The following is a 21,191-nucleotide window of genomic DNA, read 5'->3' as shown; positions in this document are numbered from 1 at the left end:
AACCTTATGGTGGTCTGACTCTAGGGGCTCATTCATACGACACAGCATGCACTAATGTGAGCACATAATGCATGTGTTCGTGAACGCATGCATTGGTAAAATGCATTGCAGTGTTTTGTTTTCGTTTTTTTCATATTGTTATATATAGTCCATTTAGTTTATCCAAATGAAAAAAAAACAAACAGAAAACCTCCATACACACTATCCTATACCCTTAGTTGATTCAGAGGAAGGTAAAGAAAACCCCCAATAAAGCATGATTGAATTTGCTCCAATGGGGGAAAAAATCCTTCCTGATTCCCCGGGAGGCAATTGGATATTCCTTGGATCAACGATCCCTGGTGTCTTTAAAAATTAATAACCAGTTATATTTTGTACATTTAGGAACACATCGAGCTATTCGACTGAGCTGCCCAGGACAAGTTCCTGAGGGAATCTATTCCACGTTTTCACAGCTCTTACTGTGAAGAATCCTTTCCGTATTTAGAGGTTAAATCTCTTTTCCTCCAGGCATAAGAAGTGTCCCCTTGTCCTCTGTAATGACCTGAAAGTGAATAACTCTACACCAAGTTTACTATATGGACCACTTACATCCCCCTAAGTCCACATGCACACTGCACGTTTTTATAGCTGCTTTTTTTGGCTTTTGATGTTTTTTCTACAGCCAGTAAACCCCCCAGCATATTATCCTATGTGTCCATACACACATACACTGGAATCAACGTTTTTTTGGCTGGGACGTTTTATGGCTGGTACCAAAAAACCAGAACTGGTGGGTTTCTAGAGGAGTTTTTAGCTTTAAAAACGCTGTAACGCTGATAAACACAGCAAAATGCGGCAAAGTGGCGTTTATGATTTTTTTTACCCTAAAAAAATTTTGGGGGGTAAAAAAATGCTAAAAACCTCAAACGCGGCAAAACGCGGCAAAATGCCGCTAAAAGCTAATGCAAAAATGCTGAAAAACTTGCGTTTTTAACGTGACTTTACACAGCTAACATTACCAGAGTTAACAAATGTCCCGCGTACATGAAGACTTACTCTCCTCTTCATGTTGTATGTAATTCATATGTCCTGTAACATGTTGCAATATGTTCCAGCATGACATAACATGCTAAGCAAAACGCAACAGGTCCTACTTTTTTTTCAGCGCATGCCAACACAGTCCTATGCCCTCAGTTCACATCACGGCAGTGCATTGACGTGAACCAAAGAAAATTGCCCTAACACTGCCCAATGCAGACCAACCCACATGGAAGACAAATATATTTTAAATATATTTTAAAAATATTCTTCCAAAATATATTGACATATATTTGAAATACTACAATTTTGGTTATATTCAATATATATATATATATATATATATTTTCTATACATGTGTATATATATATATATATATATATATACTGTGCATGTTGAAATGCGTTTTTTATATATTACAAAATATATGAAAAATATTTGTAAAAATATATTTCTTTAAAATATATTCTTAAGATTTTTTTTACCATATAAAAAAGTGATGTTAACACATTTTTACATATATTTGTAAGTGCATTCCAAATATGTAGATTGAATGTATTTTTAACAGCATACAGTATATTTGAAAATGTGTTTTTAAAAATATTTTTCATGTACTTTGTAATAATGCATTCCGACGTACAGTGTATATGTGTATATATATATATATATATATATATATATTTATATATATATTTTGAATACAGCCATATACATTTTAAATATATTTTATAAATGTTCTTCCCAAATATATTGACATATATTTGAAATACTACAATTTAGCTGTATTCAATATATTTAGAAAAAAAGGAACATATATATATATGTGTGTGTGTGTGTGTATATATATATATGTGTGTGTGTGTATATATATATATATATGTGTGTGTGTGTATATATACAGTTGCAAGAAAAAGTATGTGAACCCCTTGGGATTACGTGGAGTTTTGCATGAATTGGGCATAAAATGTGCTCTGAACGTCATCTAAGTCACAACAATAGAAGAACACAGTCTGCTGAACATAATACTACACAAACATTAGATGTTGCCATGGTTTAATTGCACATAACATGTAAACATTCACAATGCAGGGAGGAAAAAGTATGTGAACCTTTGGACTTAATAACTGGTTGACCCTCCTTTGGCAGCAATAACCTCAACCAAACGTTTCCTGTAGTTGCAGATCAGACCTGCACAACGATCTGGAGTACTTTTGGACCACTCCTCTTCACAAAACTGTTTCAGTGTAGCAATATTCTTGGGATGTCTGGTGTGAATCGCTCTCTTAAGGTCATGCCACAGCATTTCAATCGGGTTGAGCTCAGGACTCTGACTGGGCCACTCCAGGAGGCGTATTCTGTGCTGTTGCAGCCATTGTTTTGTTGAATTACTTGTATGCTTTGGGCCATTATCCTGTTGCATCACCCATCCTCTGCGGAGCTTCAGTTGGCAGACAGATGGTCGTATGTTTTCCTGCAAAATGTCTTCATAAACTCTGGAATTCATTTTCCCATCAATGACAACAATCCGTCCAGGCCCTGAGGCAGCAAAGCAGCCCCAAACCATGATGCTCCCTCCGCCATGTTTTACAGTGGGGATGAGGTTTTGATGTTGGTGTGCTGTGCCTTTTTTTCTCCACACATAGTGTTGTGTGTTCTTCCCAAACAACTCAATCTTGGTTTCATCTGTCCACAGTATATTTTGCCAGTAGTGCTGTGGAACATCCAGGTGCTCTTTTGCAAACTTCAAACTTGCTGCAATATTCTTTTTGGACAGCAATGGCTTCCTCCGTGGTGTCCTCCCATGTACTCCATTCTTGTTGAATGTTTTCCTTATTGTAGACGAGTGAACAAAAATGTTAGCATGTGCCAGAGATTTCTGTAGGTCTTTAGCTGACACTCTGGGATTCTTCTTTACCTCATGCAGCATTCTGCGCTGTGCTCTTGCAGTCATTTTTACAGGATGACCATGCCTAGGGTGAGTAGCAACAGTGCTAAACTTTCTCCATTTGTAGACAGTCTGTCTTACCGTGGACACATGAACATCAAGGCTTTTGGAGATACTTTTGTAACCTTTTCCAGCTTCATGCAAGTCAACAATTCTTGATCGTAGGTCTTCTGAATGCTCTTTTCTGTGAGGCATGGTTCACATCAGACAGTGCTTCTTGAAACCAGTAAACCCAAAACAGGTGTGTGTTTTTTTTAAGGCCAGGACAGCTGTCAGCAACACATCCAATATCATCACACTGATTGGAGTCAAGGTTGGCTCACTCCTGGCTCCAATTAGCTCTGGGAGAAGTCATTAAGGTAGGGCCTCACATACTTTTTCCTCCCTGCACTGTGAATGTTTACATGTTATGTGCAATTAAACCATGGCAACATCTAATGTTTGTATAGTATTATGTTCCGCAGACTGTGTTCTTCTATTGTTGTGACTTAGATGATGTTCAGAGCACATTTTATGCCCGATTCATGCAAAACTCCACGTAATCCCAAGGGGTTCACATACTTTTTCTTGCAACTGTATATATGTGTGTGTGTATGTATATATATATATATATATGTGTGTATATATATATATATGTGTGTGTGTGTATATATATATATATATATATGTGTGTGTATATATATATATATGTGTATATATATATGTGTGTGTATATATATGTGTATATATATATGTGTGTGTATATATATGTGTATATATATATGTGTGTGTATATATATGTGTATATATATATATATATATATGTGTGTGTATATATATGTGTATATATATATATATGTGTATATATATATATGTGTATATATATAATTTTTTTTTTTTAATATATTGAATACAGCCAAAATTGTAGTATTTCAAATATATGTCAATATATTTGGGAAGAATATTTATAAAACATATTTAAAATATATTTTTCTTCCATGTGAGAAGGCTGCTGGTGTGAAGCAGCACTTAGAAAACAAATGAAGATTCCAGCTATGGGAACAGGACCGTCTACTTTGGTCTAGTGAGAGGAGGCAGCTCAGGGAAAAATCATTATTATTATTATTATTATTATACAGTATTTATAAAGCGCCAATAGTTCGCTCAGCGCTGAAATCATAGCTCAGTTCGCTCAGCGCTGAAAAATCATAGACTTCAAAAGGTATAAGAGGCAGGTGATTAAAATCTCTCATGCCCACCGGTAGCTGGCACATCACTCGGGAGCAGTTGGCATTTAACCCGCTTGCCCTTTGGTGGGAGGGTATTGGCTTCCCAACAAGCAGTGTTTGCAAAACCTGAAGAATTTTCTGTTCTGATTGCCCTATTGATGTTATACACAGGCGTTATTTTGTGTCAACAACAAACCACTAATACAACATGGCTTTAATAAGTTTAATGCATTTATTATAGTAAGTAAACAGAGCGTCTCAAAGGGAAATAACACAGCGCATTAATTTTTTACAGTTTTACTCCAGCCATCTGTCAGGTCATTCCAGGCTCTTCTAGAAGGATCCCCTCCATGTGTTACACCTACGCTCTTTGCAATAACATGCCTGGGTTTAATTGAAACAACCGAACAGGTATTCCATTTTTGTTCGGAAAATCATCACCATAGATCGTTGCTTGACCTCCTTGTTCATTTTGCAGCCTGGTGAGATTGGAATGGTGGCCGCGGTGTATTGGAGGAGTCGTGTTTTGGAAGGCGGCCATTAAAAGGTTTTTTTTTTTCCAGAGGACCTTAGAGAAATAAGAAAGCAGTCAATGATTCATCCTGCTGGGCTCCAACTTAAATGGAAATATCAATCTCAGTTGGATTTAAACCAGTGGAACAAAAAAGAACCCCACGAGGCGATGAATATAGAGGAACAAAGTCACATCTAGAATCAGGCAACAAACTTGGTTCTTAAAGCCGAACTTCATAACGCAACACCCCCTCCCCAAGCAGAATTGCATTTATGTATTTATTTTTTATTTGTCCCCATCCCCCACTGCCATTGTGGCCCAGGCCAGAATGATGTTTTCCCAGTCCTGGGATACATCACATCTCCCAGGAGGCTGCAAGATTGGGCACATAAATCGGGTGGGGGGCAGGCCTGGTGGGACATCAGTAGCTGACTGCCTGCACCCGGAAGTGGCAGTTAGCTAAATAGGATGATGGCACAGGACCTAGTGTCTGTCACCAAGGCTACTTTTAGAATTCACGGGACCTGTACAGCCTACCTAACAGCCCCCCCCCCCTCCTCCAAAAATATCAAATTATATTTTTGCTAAAACACCACTACCATGTTATTATGCTTCACAGCCAGGGGCGGACTGACAACTCATGGGGCCCCCGGGCAATAGGGGATCATGGGGCCCCTGTGTCCTTGCCCAAACTCAAAAAAGCCTATGAAAAAGGTACCAGGGGCATCTCATGGGGCCCCCTACTGACCCCGGGCCCTCGGGCAGTGCCCGAGTTTCCAAATGGTCAGTCCGCCCCTGTTCACAGCCATGGCAGAAATGATGACCTCATCGAACAATATTCATTCAAGTGAATAGCTTTGCTCTGCAAGCGCCCCCCGCTATCACGCACAAAGCTCTCAGTTGTTAGGTAGTGCGGGGTTACACCAGGCAGTGAGCAAGCAATATGCCTCCTCACCTCCTGTCAAATACTCTCTGAAGAGGGATCCAAATGCTGAATGCTCTTCAGAGATCAAAGCACATTTGAACAAGTCCTTAATTATTTTTGGATTTTTTTTTTAATTTTACGTTTTAGAATTTTATTTCTTTATTTGCATTTTTACTTCCCTGTTGGGGAGTTATGGTGGGCTAAACAGACCCCTGATGTCTCGCATTTGAGACAGAGAAAGGGAATGAGGACATAGATTCATCAGTCCCCTTCCCTGTAGCCTCAGCTGCACTGCACAGATGAATGAATAGGAAGCGCTCTGAGCCTTCATGTTTGTGCACAAGCTGACGCATAGTGAACAGAGTTTACTATAATTCAGAGATGAATGGACACAGGGAGGTGCGGACTGACAACTCATGGGGCCCCCCGGCAATAGGGGTTCATGGGGCCCCTGTGTCCTTGCCTGCACCCAAAAAAGCCTATGAAAAAGCCAATGAAAGCCAAATCTCATGGGGCCCCCTACTGACCCTGGGCCCTCGGGCAGTGACCGAGTGCTCGAATGGTCAGTCCGTCCCTGGACACAGGAGTGATTGGTACCAATTGCTCGTTGTGTTCATTCAGGAAAGGAGGGGCTGGTAAATATCACATAATTACCGTCCCCTTCCCCTGTTTTTCATCCTGAAACATCCCCTGTGTGCCCACAGCAGCTTCTGGCAGGAAAGTAGAGGAGGGAAGCCGCCAGCGCTGTGAGGGGACCTGGCAGCGGGGGGGTCATCAGAGTGGTGGTGGGGGGATGTCAGGGCAGATACTAGATGGTCCACAAGAGTCAGAAGTGTCAGCAATAAAGCAGTTCTGGCAGCCCTCCATTTGATGGGGCCCGGGCCCCGTACTGTTTTATCAGCAGCCCCGTCACCCAAACAGCAGAAGCTGCAGTTTTTGAGGCACTCCCATTGAAGTCTTTCTGGCCAAAAATGCACACAGGGCATTTGCTTTTCTCCTCTAAACATCAGAGATTCTGGCAAGAGAACACTGCTTAAAAAATGTGCCTAGAGCCACGTATTGCACACTCATTTAGGGGTGTCAAGTATTTGGGCAATAAAGTGTTACTAAACCCACAACAGTACAATCAGTCTGTATATGCAGTAAAGCATGCTTGTTATACTCACTGTGGAACCTAAGGGGTTCATCCTCTGCATTGTGTAAAAACAATGTTTGATTCCCTTTTCCTTCTTTCATTGTCCCCTAAATATCTCCTGATAGAACAGAGGTTTGGAGACACTCTGCACATGCTCAGTTTGGTGTGTATTGCTAGAGAGAGTTTTTTTTTCTTGGGAGTGTGCATGTATTTGGCACAGGGCCAAGCAGCGCTGTCCAGACAAAGGTCAGGGGTCCTGCATCCTAGAGCAGAATGAAAACGCCACCTACAAGCTTTAACCAGTGCTCTGCTGGACACTGATAGAAGTTACAATACTGCTGATGAGAAAAGGTATTTAGCAGTTTATATTTACTAAAATAATTGCATTTCCATGTCGTGTGTACTGTCGGAGACTGGAATTAGTGAATGCAGGGTGCGGGGAGACCAGATTTAGTGAATGCAGGGTCCAGTGAGACCAGATATAGTGAATGCAGGGTCCGGAGAGATCAGATATAGTGAATGCAGAGTCTGAGGAGACTGGATATAGTGAATGCAGGGTCCGGGGAGACCAGATATAGTGAATGCAGGGTCCGGGGAGACCAGATATAGTGAATACAGGGTCCGGGGAGAGCGGATATTGTAAATGCAGGGTCCGGGGAGACCAAATATAGTGAATGCAGGGTCCTGGGAGAGCGGATATAGTGAATGCAGGGTCCGGGGAGACCGGATATAGTGAATGCAGGGTCCGGGGAGACCGGATATAGTGAATGCAGGGTCCTGGGTTTAGTAACACTTAAACTTCATACATCCCTGACGACAACACAGCCAGGCTGGGGTAAAGGATTTCACTGGGGCTTTAGAAGTAACTGTGACAGCCCAGCAGGGAGACAGACCTCAGTCATCACCAGGGGCGGACTGACAACCCATGGGGCCCCCGGGTCTGGGGAGACCAGATATAGTGAATGCGGGGTCTGGGGAGAGCAGATATAGTGAATGCGGGGTCTGGGGAGAGCAGATATAGTGAATGCGGGGTCTGGGGAGAGCATATATATTGAATGCGGGGTCCGGGGAGACCAGATATAGTGAATGCAGGGTCCGAGGAGACCAGATATAGTGAATGCCGGATCCGGGGAGACCAGATATAGTGAATACAGGGTCCGGGAGATCAGATATAGTGAATGCAGGGTCCTGGGAGACCAGATATAGTGAATGCAGGGTCCGGGGAGACCAGATATAGTGAATGCAGGGTCCAGGGAGACCAGATATAGTGAATGCAGGGTCCTGGGAGACCGGATATAGTGAATGCAGGGTCCGGGGAGAGCGGATATAGTGAATGAAGAGTCCGGGGAGACCAGATATAGTGAATGCAGGGTCCGGGGAGACCAGATATAGTGAATGAAGAGTCCAAGGAGACCAGATATAGTGAATGCAGGGTCTGGGGAGACCAGATATAGTGAATGCAGGGTCCTGAGAGACCAGATATAGTGAATGCAGGGTCTGGGGAGACCGGATATAGTGAATGCAGGGTCTGGGGAGACCGGATATAGTGAATGCAGGGTCTGGGGAGACCAGATATAGTGAATACAGGATCCGGGGAGTCCAGATATGTGAATACAGGGTCTCTGGAGACCAGATATAGTGAATGCAGGGTCCGGGGAGACCAGATATAGTGAATGCAGGGTCCTGGGAAACCAGATATAGAGAATGCAGGGTCCTTGGTTTAGTATCACTTTAATGGATTCCATTGGCCAGAATATTAATGTATTCTTACAACTGGAATGCATTAACATACAGACACGCCTAGGGTTTATGCATGATTAGATGCATATATACTGCTCAAAAGCTCCAGTCCGGAACACGCTGGTGATGTTTTTTTTTGCAGCCTCTAAACAATGATGTGTGCATGGACACATAGGCTTACATGAAGGGGATTTTACAGGTTGAAAAAAAAAGCCAAACGCCAGTAAAAATAGACTTTTTTTAAGCCCAGTGTGCATGAGGCTTTATTATTTCGAATGACAGGCACCTCTTACAATAATGGGTTTTGTAGCGTTGTGTGTTTTTCTATGTTATGTGTGTATATATAAGCAACCCTTTAGCTAAACAGTAAAAATGTATATACTATCCACTAAGATCCACTATGAAGTATTTTCCCAGTGTGACGGTGTCAGTGTTTTCCTTGCCTGAGCAGACCGGTCTGTCGAGAATAGCGTGTACACTCATTTATTATTAAGGTAAACAGGAGTGTCGGTAGCTGTTTGCTGACAGTGACACAGTATCAGTACACAGCAGCAGAGTACACTGCAGAGTGACAGCTGAACAATAGGATCATACATATAAATGAACTGGAGTACTGCAAACAATAAAATAGTATTCAGCAGGAGATGATCTGACTACTGTAGAGGCTTATATCCGCTTGGCTGGATTATCGATCACTCAGCATTATTACCTACCAAACCATTGTAACAAATGGCTAACAGCTGCGGGGACATGAGAACTGAACTAGAAGTAGTCCATATCCAGGGCATGTTGATTTGCTAGGACAAAGCGGTCTATTTCAACCGTCATAAATTGCAGCTGCTCGGGGAACCCCTGCTAAAAGTGATTATATCTACAGCCAGGGCCGCTGCTAGACTATTTTGTGCCCTAGGCAAGACCATCTACTGCGTTCCCCCCCCCCAAATAGAAAATAATAAATCAACAAAACACAAAACTGCTAAATTTCTTTTAATTTGCAAAAATAAGTGCCATAAGATGCCACCAGCACTAATATTAAGGATAATATCAGTGTCACGGATGGACTGTATCTGTGGCTGGCAGTGGCAGGGTGACAGTTGATCTGTGGCTGGGAGTGACAGGGTGACAGTTGCAGTGAGTGGAGGATGATGGGTCCACACTCTGACAGATTCCAGGCTGGAATTCCCCAGGAAATGGGGGGAGATAAAACGCTGTGACAGCAGCCAGCTGAACTGAGCGATCCCACACAGTGACAGATCCGACACAACACACCACCACCAACATTGACACAGATCAGCAGGCCCAGCAGGCACTAGAAGAGCAGGCTGAGGGATCGTGATGATGTCATCACTCACTGACACATTGCACGTATGATGGATGTCTGGCTGACCGGGTCACACTCACACAGACACAAGACATCAAAGTCAGACATTACCTTCCTCCACAGGCACAGCTCTGCCTCCACTGATGTATAGGAAGAGAAGGGCTGGAACTCCACAGTGATCAGTAGCGGCCAGCTGGCTTATAGTAAGGGACTGAGTCTGAGAGGAATACTGGAAGGAGTGGCAGCTTAGCTGCTACACTGGCCCCAGACACCAGGCATCTTCCTCTGTCCATTCTTTCTACCCTGTGCAGCCCCTCCTCCCAACTGAAGGATTATTCATGTTGTGGTGACGTCCCACACAGAGAGAGTGCCAGCCTGTGTTGCGCCCTGGAGCCCCTAGGTGGCAGTGCACCTTAGGTGGTTGCCTAGTTTGCCTAGTGGAAGCACTGGACCTACCTACAGCTCATGGTGTATTAGCGTAATCAGTACGATAAGCTGAAGAGAGTTTTAAAAAATGATGTGTGGCCCATCCAGCATATTTGACACCCAGAACATATTTTTTCTAACCCCCCTACAGAATTAATTTCAGTAATATTCTTTAATTGAATAATAACTGATTTGTAAGCAAGGGAACTGGGGATAGTTCAAATAAAAAAGCGTGGAGGTCCCCCTTTCCCCAATTAATACCAGGTTTCTTTGCTCTGGTATTCGTTTTAGGGTGACCTGTTATCTGAGCAAGCTGCCTGGTTAGCCAGGAAAGGATGGAGGATGAGTGTACCCCCACCCCCCATCCTGAACCATACCAGACCACATGCCCTCAACATGGAGGAGGTATCTTGCCATGGGGTTCTAATGTTCCCCACAATCCTGGACCAGTGGTTGGGGGTGGGCTTACTGAAATATTGGAAGCCCTTTATAATAACAAGGGGGGCCCAGATATCGCCCCTCGATGTGAATGAGTAAGAGGTACATATTACCCCTACGCAGTAAGAAAATGTAATGTAATATATATACAGTGCCTTGAAAAAGTATTCATACCTCTTGAAATTTTCCACATTTTGTCATGTTACAATCAAAAACATAAATGTATTTTTTGGGGATTTTATGTGATAGACCAACACAAAGTGGCACATAACTGTGAAGTGGAAGGAAAATGATAAATGGTTGTCAAACTTTTTTAAAAATAAATATCTGAAAAGTGGGGCGTGCATTTGTATTCAGCTTCCTTTACTCTGACACCCCTAACTAAAATCTAGTGGAACCAATTGCCTTCAGAAGTCACCTAATTAGTAAATAGAGTCCACCTGTGTGTAATTTATAATCAGTATAAATACAGCTGTTCTGTGAAGCCCTCAGAGGTTTGTTATAAAACATTAGTGAACAAACATCATGAAGGCCAAAGAACAGACCAGACGGGTTGGGGATAAAGTTGTGGATAAGTTTAAAGCAGGGTTAGGTTATAAAAAATATCCCAAGTTTTGAACATTTCACGGAGCACTGTTCGATCCATCATCCGAAAATGGAAAGAGTATGGCACAACTGCAAACCTACCAAGACATGGCCGTCCACCTAAACTGACAGGCCGGACAAGGAGAGCATTATTTAGAGAAGCAGCCATGAGGCCCATGGTAACTGTGGAGGAGCTTCAGAGATCCACAGCTCAGGTGGGAGAATCTGTCCACAGGACAACTATTAGTCATGCACTCCACAAATATGACCTTTATGGAAGAGTGGCAAGAAGAAAGCCATTGTTAAAAAAAACCATAAGAAGTCCCATTTGCAGTTTGTGAGAAACCATGTGGGGGACACAGCAAACATGTGGAAGAAGGGGCTCTGGTCAGATGAGACCAAAATTGAACTTTTTGTCCTAAAAGCAAAACCCTATGTGTGGCGGAAAACTAATACTGCATATCACCCTGAACATACCATCCCCACATGGTGGTGGCAGCATCATGTTGTGGGGATGTTTTTCCACAGCAGAGACAGGGAAGCTGGTCAGAGGTGATGGGAAGATGGATGGAGCCAAATACAGGGCAATCTTAGAAAAAAACCTGTTAGAGTCTGCATGGGGCAGCACAGTGGCTAAATGGGTTAACACTTCCGCCTGGCAGTAATGGGGTCATTGGTTCAAATCCCAACCACAGCACCACCTGCCTGGAGTTTGTATGTTCTCCCTGTGCCTGCATGGGTTTCCTCCAGGTACTCCAGTTTCCTCCCACCCTCCAAAGACATGCTGGTAGGTGAATTGGATCCTGTCTAAATTGGCCCTAGTATGAGTATGTATGAATGGGAGTTAGGGACCTTAGATTGTATGCCCCTTGAGGGTAAAGGATGGATGTGAATGTACAATAGATATGTAAAGGACTGCGCAAATTGACGGCACTATATAAGTATCATAAATAAATTAGCCTTGAGACTGGGGTGGAGGTTCACCTTCCAGCAAGACAACAACCCAAAACATCCAGCCAGAGCTACAATGGAATGGTTTAGATCAAAGCATATTCATGTGTTAGAATGGCCCAGTCAAAGTCCAGACCTAAATCCAAATAAGAATTTGTGGCAAGACTTGAGAATTGCTGTTCACAGACGCTCTCCATCCAATCTGACAGAGCTTGAGATATTCCGCAAAGAAGAGTGAGCAACATTTTACTCTCTAGTTGTGCAAATCTGGTAGAGATTTCTACCCAAAAGACTTGCAACCGTAGCTGCAGCGAAAGGGGGTCCTACAAAGCATTAACTCCGGGGGGGGGGGGGGGTGTGAATACAAATGCCGCCACACTTTTCAGATATTTATTTGTAAAATATTTTGAAAACCATTTATCACTTTCCTTCCACTTGTGTTGGTCTATCGCATAAGATCCCAATAAAATATATTTACGTTTTTGGTTATAATGAGAAAATTTAGAAAATTGTGTGACAACTTGGAGCTTTTGTGTTTTGTACCACCTAGATACTTAAAAAGGTACTTCCCCCCCCCCACCCCTTTTTTTGTTTTACCTATCCTGAAGAGTTGTCCTAGATTCGCAGACTCACCTGCCCATCAGATTGATGGTTGTCCTGTTGTGATCTGCTGGTCAGGTGTAACAGCCCAGGTTCAGTGTCGCCATCATGTCCACGTTGGTCATATGGGTTCCGGCAGCTGGCCCACAATGATGTGCACTAGCTGCTTTTTGTCCTACTTCTGCAACCTCCTGGGATATCCTGTTGTAGATATTCCAGGAGGCTATGAGGGCATGACATGCTATGCTCACCTAGGCCAGTATGGCATCAGGGGGGTGAGGGCCAGTCAAGGTCCACTTCAATGTTTGCTGGTAATGTTCTGTGCTTGGAGATCCCTCCAGTGCTTCCTATGATGGGAAAAGGGGAACTTGGAAAAGGGATATTTACATTGCCCTCATGACTCATTGATTCCCTGGCAGTATTATTCTATGTATGTATTGTACTGTATGTCACTTTTTGAGGCTGAATAGGTTACCTATATTAAAAACCCTTTGAGGACCAAGGGACGTATTTGTCCCATGTTTTTAATTGCGTGTATTATCTGATTAAGAACTTAAAACTCTTTTTTTTTTTTGGTTTGAGTTAAAATATTAGTTCTTATCAACAAACAACAAATGGATCTAGCTTTTTGCCAATTATTTCATGAAATGGCTTAGTTACAGCAACTGAAGTGTACGAACTTTAAAAACAAAACAATTGATTCTTTTGGCGTTCCAAAATCTTTCGGTCCTCAAAGGGTTGATTCCACCAAGGCTGAAGCTAATGCACTTCCTCTTCGTTGTATTCTGTCAGTAGATAATGGAAAATTTACTTCTGCTCTGTTTTAAAGGGCCCATCCATCAAGAAATGATAGAGAATAAATGAATGAGATCCGTACTCCAATCTCTGCTTTTCCAAGTAATTCTAGTCAGTCATCAACAATGTAGCTGCAACCATCATGATAAACAGCACCTCCTGAATGTGTTTCACCATGAATGCTGTGCTCACAAGGAGATCCAGCCACTGATGGTAAAACGCATTAAGGGTGTTGGTTTTTCGGTGGAGACATCTTGGTTGCAGCTACATTGTCAATAGTTTAATATAATTACTCGGAGGAGCAGATTTTGGACTATGGCTCTATTCTCTTTCACAATGAGCAAAGATGGACTTTCTTGAGCTGGCACCTTACCTGTCTGTAGACAAGTGAAGGGAGCAGCTTGAGCAGTGCTGCAGGTTTGGGATGTTTCAACATCAAGAAGTGATATTTCAGTTACAGGTGGGGTTTGGGGGGATAGACAGTGCTGATGAGTTTTCTTTTTGTAATGTTTTTTTTTTCCAAATAATTTTTCTTTCTTTTGCAGACCCTGAAAAGCTCTCACAGGATACAGGCTCATTATCACCATTGGCTGCCATTACTGGAGTGTCCCTATTTATTATTCTGTTAATATGCCTGCTTTTTGTTTGGAAGAAATATCAACTTCACAGAGGTAAGGGGCTGGATGTAAAATCAAATATGTCAGATATTTAGAGCATTTGGGGAGGTGCAGCATGGTGTGTGGTGGCTGGGTCTGGTCAGGAGAATGCCAAACTGAACTCACAGTTCAGTTCAAATGCACAGATGTAGCAGTGGAGATGTGCCGACAGCATCTGTTTCAGAGGGCAGAATGCAAAGTGGGGAGGCTTCCTTGCAGGATTGCCAGTCCGTAATCTGTCTGGAATCTTTTTCAGCCACTAGTCACTTTCCCTGATAGATGGGGTCTCTCTCCCTACACTAGCCACTTTGCAAATGCAAGCCAAAAGCCAGGGGCAGGGACTTATAAAGACTCTGCTTACCCAAGATGGCCACCAAAGATCACATAAGGCAGCATAGCCAACCAGAACGCTGCTGTATGACCCAGGAAACCATAGAGAAACCATGTTTCCCTTGACTTCCTCTCCTGGCTGTTGTACCACTCAGGCAGAGTGCCACCTACAGAGGAGACAACAGATTGCACCTGCCTACAAGCATTTAGTATCTTGTACACTTGGAGGTTTCACATGTGTCCAATTGTTTTCCACTGTGCTTGGCAAGGCCCATTCACTTTAGCAGTAGGAAATAAGTCTGCACAACTTCCATGGTACCTGGATACACTAGCAACGACTATCCAACAAGAGGAATGCTATGATACTATTTAGCTTCTCCTATTATGTGTATTCCTCTCTGACTAATCCAGTATGACCTTGCTCCTTTTGCTGCTCCCTTGATATCGAGTGAATTTTTGCAGCATTTCAGCCAGTAAGGAAGTGTCATCCATTGGGAATGGAGTCTGTTGATTCTAGCAATGGCAAGGTGGTGCCATTAGCAGAATCATAAGTGTGACTTAGACCTTGCATAATACTTGCTTTGATGAATTAAGGAGTCAGAAAGCCCCTTTCTTGAGTAGTCACAGACAGAGCTTTACTGTTAGACGTACTCTGAGCCCCATTCACACCGAAGCATTTTGATTCCCAAAGTCTGACAATGTTCAATATGAAGAAATCCAATTATTCTTACTGGGTCCTTTCACACCACACTGAGTGCTGTGCTGTGTGAAGACTGAAAAAAGGAAGGAAACTTCTATGGGGAAGAATGGTGTGATTTTGGTCCCATAGACTATAATGGGAGTGTCTGGAAAAAGATTGAAAAACATGTTTTTATACGTAGGTGCTCCCATTTAAAAGTCTGGTGGGCCAAAAAAAGCACAATTCTAATTCTAATTTGGAACCAGAAATGATGAGTATGGTTTGAGGGGCATGGATTTCTTTAAATATGGTCAAATACGGGAAGACTTTGGGTCAAGCCCATTTGCGGTAAAGCCCATTTTTAAGTTTCATCCAAATTATCTATTTCAGGTGAGGCTGTATGAAAATAACGATGTTTAAATGTCTTACTATTCTTCATAACCGTGCCCCAGTCCAAACTTTTCTTCCCCCAGAGTGAGCTTTGCTAAATGGAGAACATTAACTTTGATTCTGTGAGGGCCTTAGCAGACCACTGCAGAGGGACCTTCTTGGCAGTTTGCTGGAGAGACGTTTGGAATGCTGCTGGGTCTCTGTTATAAAAAAAGATGTCAGTAAGGCATTTAAAAATCATAGGTTTTTTTTGCAACTTCCATTGAAATTGATTTTTTTTGCTGAAAATTTAGTTGGGCTTTAGAGAAATCATCTACACTCCACGGCCACTTTACTAGGTACACCTTGCTAGTGCCAAGAAAATCTCCCCCACATCATTACACCACCACCACCACCAGCCTGAACCATTGATAGAAGGCAGGATGGATCCATGCTTTCGTGTTGTTTATGCTAAATTCTGAGCCTGCCTTCTGAATGTCGCAGAAACCAGTCTTCCCATTCTCCTCTGACCTTAGACATCAAGAAGGCATTTTCGTTCACACAACCGCCGCTCACTGGATATTTTCTCTTTTTCTGTCCATCTTCTGTAAATCTTAGAGATGGTTGTGCATAAAAATCTCAGTAGATCAGCAGTTTTTGAAATACTCAGACCAGCCCATCTGGCACCAACAACCATGCCACGTTCAAAGTCACTTAAATCCTCTTTCTTCCCCATTCTGATGCTCAGTTTGAACTTCAGCAAGTTGTCTTCACCATGTCTAGATGCCTAAATGCATTGAGTTGCAGCCATGTGATTGGCTGATTAGCAATTTGTGTTACCAAGCAATTGAACAGGTGTGCCTAATAAAGTACAAGAGAACTGCCTCATGCGCTCAAGAGTGGTGAAAGGATGGAAATACTTCTAGCCCTTGAAAACACCAGCACACGTCTTGCTGCCCTCTAAGGGTCGGTGAAAACCCAAAGTGCTCACTGCAAAAACAAGGAAACAGAGGGCGCACCAGCCTAGTGCATTACCTGAGGATTAACTTCATTGAGTTAAAAGGAGATTTATACTCACAAATGACTGTGTTGACAAAGGCATATCAGTATCCAAAGCAATCACGTCACCAGGTCAGCTCCCAAAGCAGGAGAAGACCCTCAAATACTGACGTGTTTCGATGGGCGATCCCCTCTTCATCAGAGCCAATGCTTTGAATACTGATATGCCTTTGTCAACACAGTTGTTTGTGAGTATATATCTCTTTTTAACTAAAGTTAATTCTCAGGTACTGCACTAGTCTGGTGTGCCCTCTGTTTCCTCGTGTTTGCACTGAGTACCTATTAAAGTGGCTGATGAGTGTATGACTGTTATTTCCAGAAGGTGATCAGCAGTGACAGTTCCAGAAGGTGGTCTTTGTGTTCCTTTGGATAGCAAAGTTTGTTTATTGAATGAAATGGACACCAATGCTACAGAAACTGGAAAATGTACAGAAGCACAACTTTGGGGCTTTTTCTCTCTGTTCTGTAGCTTCCAATTATGTTTGCTCTATAAGCAGTAGCAGTTGTGCCATCAACCTTTTTTTTCACACCACCGTTTGGAATTCCCTCCATTATTATATTACTATTATAGACATTCTCTGTATTTCTACATTGTGCTCTGCTAGACTCCAGAGCTAACGTAAATCTTTTTTTTTCTTTCTTTTAGGAATTCAGTGGAAGCTTCAAAGTAGAAGGTATTTTTCTCAGAGAATTTTTACTGTTATCTAATGGGGTCCATATATAAAGGATACAATAGGAAATTCACCCGCATGCCCTTCAGCATTTTCAGGTGGAGGGCTTTGAGAGGAGCTCCCTGGTGGAATGGTAGCAAGGTATCACCAACTTGTGCCCACACTGGTGAACTAGTTTTAAGGATCTCTCAGACCCATATCCAGTACACCATGTGTGCTCATGAGACGTTCACTGTACATAAACACACTATTTTAAAATACTTTAATAAATCAATTTTTACTAATGATTACCCACGCTCCACTATCCTCTGAGTTCTCATCAATGGATAAGAAGCTCATGTCTTCAAACATTGCCGGACACTGGAAGGCAAAAATGATTAAAATGAAATAAAGTATTTTAAAGCAAGTGTGTATTCACATTACAATGTTTTCTTGCATACACAGTGCACTGGTTAGGGGTATAAGGATCCCTAAAACCAGTTCATCAAGGAAAGATCAACCACCGCCATGCACCCCATGGAAGGCAGATAGGGGGTACAGCAGATATAAAAAGTCTACACACCCCTGTTAAAATGTCAGGTTTCTGTGATGTAAAAAAATGAGACAAAGATAAATCATTTCAGAACTTTTCCCACCTTTAATGTGGCCTATAAACTGTACAACTCAATTGAAAAACAAACTAAAATCTTTTTTTTTTGGGGGGGGGGGGCGAGGGGAGAGGTAAACATAAAAAACTAAAATAATGTGGTTGCATAATTGTGCACATCCTCTTATAACTGGGGTTGTAGCTGTGTTCAGAATTAAGCAATCACATTCACAATCATGTTAAATAGGAGTCAGTACACACCTGCTATCATTTAAAGTGCCTCTGATTAACCCCAAATACGGTTCAGCTGTTCTAGTAGGTCTTTCCTGACATTTTTCCTGACATGGTTCCTCAGAGAGCTTCCAAGGCACCAGAGGGATCTCATTGTTAAAAGGTATCAGTCAGGAGAAGGGTACAAAAGAATTTCCAAGGCATTAGATATATCATGGAACACAGTGAAGACAGTCATCATCGAGTGGAGAAAATATGGCGCAACAGTGACATTACCAAGAACTGGACATCCCTCCATAATTGATGAAAAGATGAGAAGAAAACTGGTCTGGTAGGCTGCCAAGAGGCCTACAGAAACATTAAAGGAGCTGCAGGAATATCTGGCAAGTACTGGCTGTGTGGTACATTTCACAACAATCTTCCGTATTCTTCATATGTCTGGGCTATGGGATAAGAAAAACATCCAAGCCAGACTAAATTTTGCAAAAACACATTGGAAATCTCCCAAAAGCATGGGGGAAAATGTGTTCTGGTCTGATGAAACCAAGGTTGAACTTTTTGGCCATAATTCCAAAAGATATGTTTGACATAAAAACAACACTGCACATCACCAAAAGAACACCATACCCACAGTGAAGCATGGTGGTGGCAGCATCATGCTTTGGGTCTGTTTTTCTTCAGCTGGAACTGGGGCCTTAGTCAAGGTAGAGGGAATTATGAACAGTTCCAAATACCAGTCAATATTGGCACAAAACCTTCAGGCTTCTGCTAGAAAGCTGAACATGAAGAGGAACTTCATCTTTCAACATGACAACAACCCAAAGCATACATCCAAATCAATAAAGGAATGGCTTCACCAGAAGAAAATTAAAGTTTTGGAATGGCCCAGCCAGAGCCCAGACCTGAATCCGATTGAAAATGCCATCGCAATCTGACAGATTTGGACTGTTTATGCAAGGAAGAGTGGGCAAATATTGCCAAGTCAAGATGTGCCGTGCTGATAGACTCATACCCAAAAAAGACTGAGTGCTGTACTAAAATCAAAAGGCGCTTCAACAAAGGATTAGTTTAAGGGTGTGCACACTTATGCAACCGTATTATTTTAGTTTTTAATGTCTACTTTCCTCCACCTGAACGATTTCAGTTTGTTGTTCAGTTTATAGGTCACATTAAAGGTGGAGAAAGTTCTGAAATGATTTATCTTTGTCTAATTTTTTTACATCACAGAAACCTGACATTTTAACAGGGGTGTGTAGACTTTTTATATCCACTGTACATAAGCCCCGCTTGTCGGCATTGCCTCCTTGGTGGCAGAAGTGCTGAAGAACCCAGCGTTCATCGGCAAGGGGCACCAGTGCTTGACAGGGGGACCCCTGGTATCCCTCCCAAAGCATCCTCCAATGGAAATCCATACAGGCTAGTATCAGTATAGCAGGGGGGCTAAATGACTACCACTCCCTTGTTGTGGGGATACCTCTCTGCATGCATGATGAGCTGATCCAGTAAGTTCTAGTAGGCAGGAGGACAATGTCTCCTCAATTCCCTTTTTTACAAGGTGAATATAATAGTAAAAACAAGGGATGCGCCGATACCATTTTTGTACAGGGAGCACAAGTACTGATACTTTTTTTTTTTTCCGCTGACAACTGTTTTGTTTACACTTCAGCTGTCGGTAGTGGAACCCCACTGACAGCTGAATGAGTGATCAGTTGTTAAGGACACAGTGGCCCCACTCCTTAACCACTTTGCCTCGCACATCTGTTCACCCCTTATGGACCAGAGCAATTTTTACATTTATTCTATGGACCTGTTTATTTGGCGATAACTTTGTCATTACGTAAGATAACAACATAATACATATATTGTTTTGTTCACAATTCTTAGACAATTAACTGTAGCAAATCTAAAAAAACTCACACTTTTTCTTTATTTTAGCAGTGTTATTTTAAAAACAAATAATATTACTGCACATAAAAAGTATACATTTTATTCTGTAATTTGCGCTTTTAAAATGACACTAAAATTATGATTCTGGTACAAACCATTGAAAAGTTTTTTTTTACAAATGAAATAAATGTATTTTTTTCCATTTTTAACTTTTTTCAATGTTAAATGTGTAAATATGTGTTAAAGGTGTAAAAATAATAACAAATGAAGCAAAAAAACAAAAAAATTTTTTCGTTGTTAATATTTTATAAAAAAGAAATAAAAAAAATCACAAATGAAATAATAATTAAATGGAGAAGAAAAATAAAGAGTTAATTAGGGCTGATTAGAGTAAATTAAGAATTAATAAGCATTAAACAGGAACATTTAATTAATTAAAAAAAAAACAAAAAAAAACCCAACCTTTTTCTTTGCTTGACAGGTTGCTTTTAACTGACGTCATCTGCAGATACAAGTTCATACCTTTGGTCTATAGATGAATAAACAGAAAGATACAAAATGAAACACTGTTTCTTTTTATCTGGCCGAGCAATGTTATTGATAAACATTGTCAGGCTGCTTTTTTTTACAACTCCAATTGCTGGGACATTTCTTTTGTTTATACTTCAGCTGTCAGCAGGAGAACCCCTCTGACAGCTCAATGAGTCATTGTAAAAGATGGGGCAACCCTGCTCCTTAACAACTGGTAATTGCTGGCTTTTTTTTGTTTTTGCTAGCTTTCTTTTATTTACATTTCAGCTGAAAGAACCGAGCCTGAAGATATCGGTTTGAGGTATCGGAGCATCTGCACGAGAACTGATTCTTGTGCAAACGCTTAGTATCGGCACCGATACGGTATGGGTATCAGTGCAACTCTAGTAAAGACCTTTTCTTATTGAAGAGCAGACGAAGGTCAGGGAATGTCATCTCCACTTGGAGACTCTTTCCTCTAGCTTGACTTGGTACATGGATGGGTGAATGTTGGGCAAAATGTTGTTTAAATGTTTGCTAAAAAGACCCCAATGTGTTTCCTTTATACATCTTTTTAACATTGTAATTTGTTTATATTTCTGTCTCATCT

General features: G+C 41.7%; 1 protein-coding gene and 1 long non-coding RNA gene across 3 annotated transcripts in view; one reads left to right on the top strand and one right to left on the bottom strand.

Annotated features, from left to right (window-relative positions):
* HEPACAM2 (HEPACAM family member 2) overlaps positions 1 to 21,191 on the top strand; it is a 179,015-nt gene that overhangs the window by 128,107 nt on the left and 29,717 nt on the right. For both annotated transcript variants that reach the window (XM_089692115.1, XM_089692116.1), the window contains exons 5-6: positions 14,149 to 14,274; positions 17,343 to 17,370. In XM_089692115.1, the coding sequence (XP_089548241.1) occupies positions 14,149 to 14,274; positions 17,343 to 17,370 (154 nt within the window). The remainder of the gene's footprint in view (positions 1 to 14,148; positions 14,275 to 17,342; positions 17,371 to 21,191) is intronic.
* On the bottom strand, positions 4,387 to 20,600 carry LOC149450272 (uncharacterized). Its single transcript, XR_016315281.1, has 2 exons — positions 20,534 to 20,600; positions 4,387 to 4,741 (listed from the first exon to the last, which is right to left on the bottom strand). It is a non-coding gene; the product is annotated as an uncharacterized LOC149450272 (long non-coding RNA).

Source organism: Staurois parvus, unplaced genomic scaffold (assembly GCF_062004578.1).
Source record: "Staurois parvus isolate SC_StPar_1 unplaced genomic scaffold, SC_StPar_1.0 ptg000576l, whole genome shotgun sequence".
NCBI classification, from domain to species: domain Eukaryota; kingdom Metazoa; phylum Chordata; class Amphibia; order Anura; family Ranidae; genus Staurois; species Staurois parvus.
Note: the sequence above shows the minus strand (reverse complement) of the source record. Positions and strands in the feature narration are given on the sequence as shown.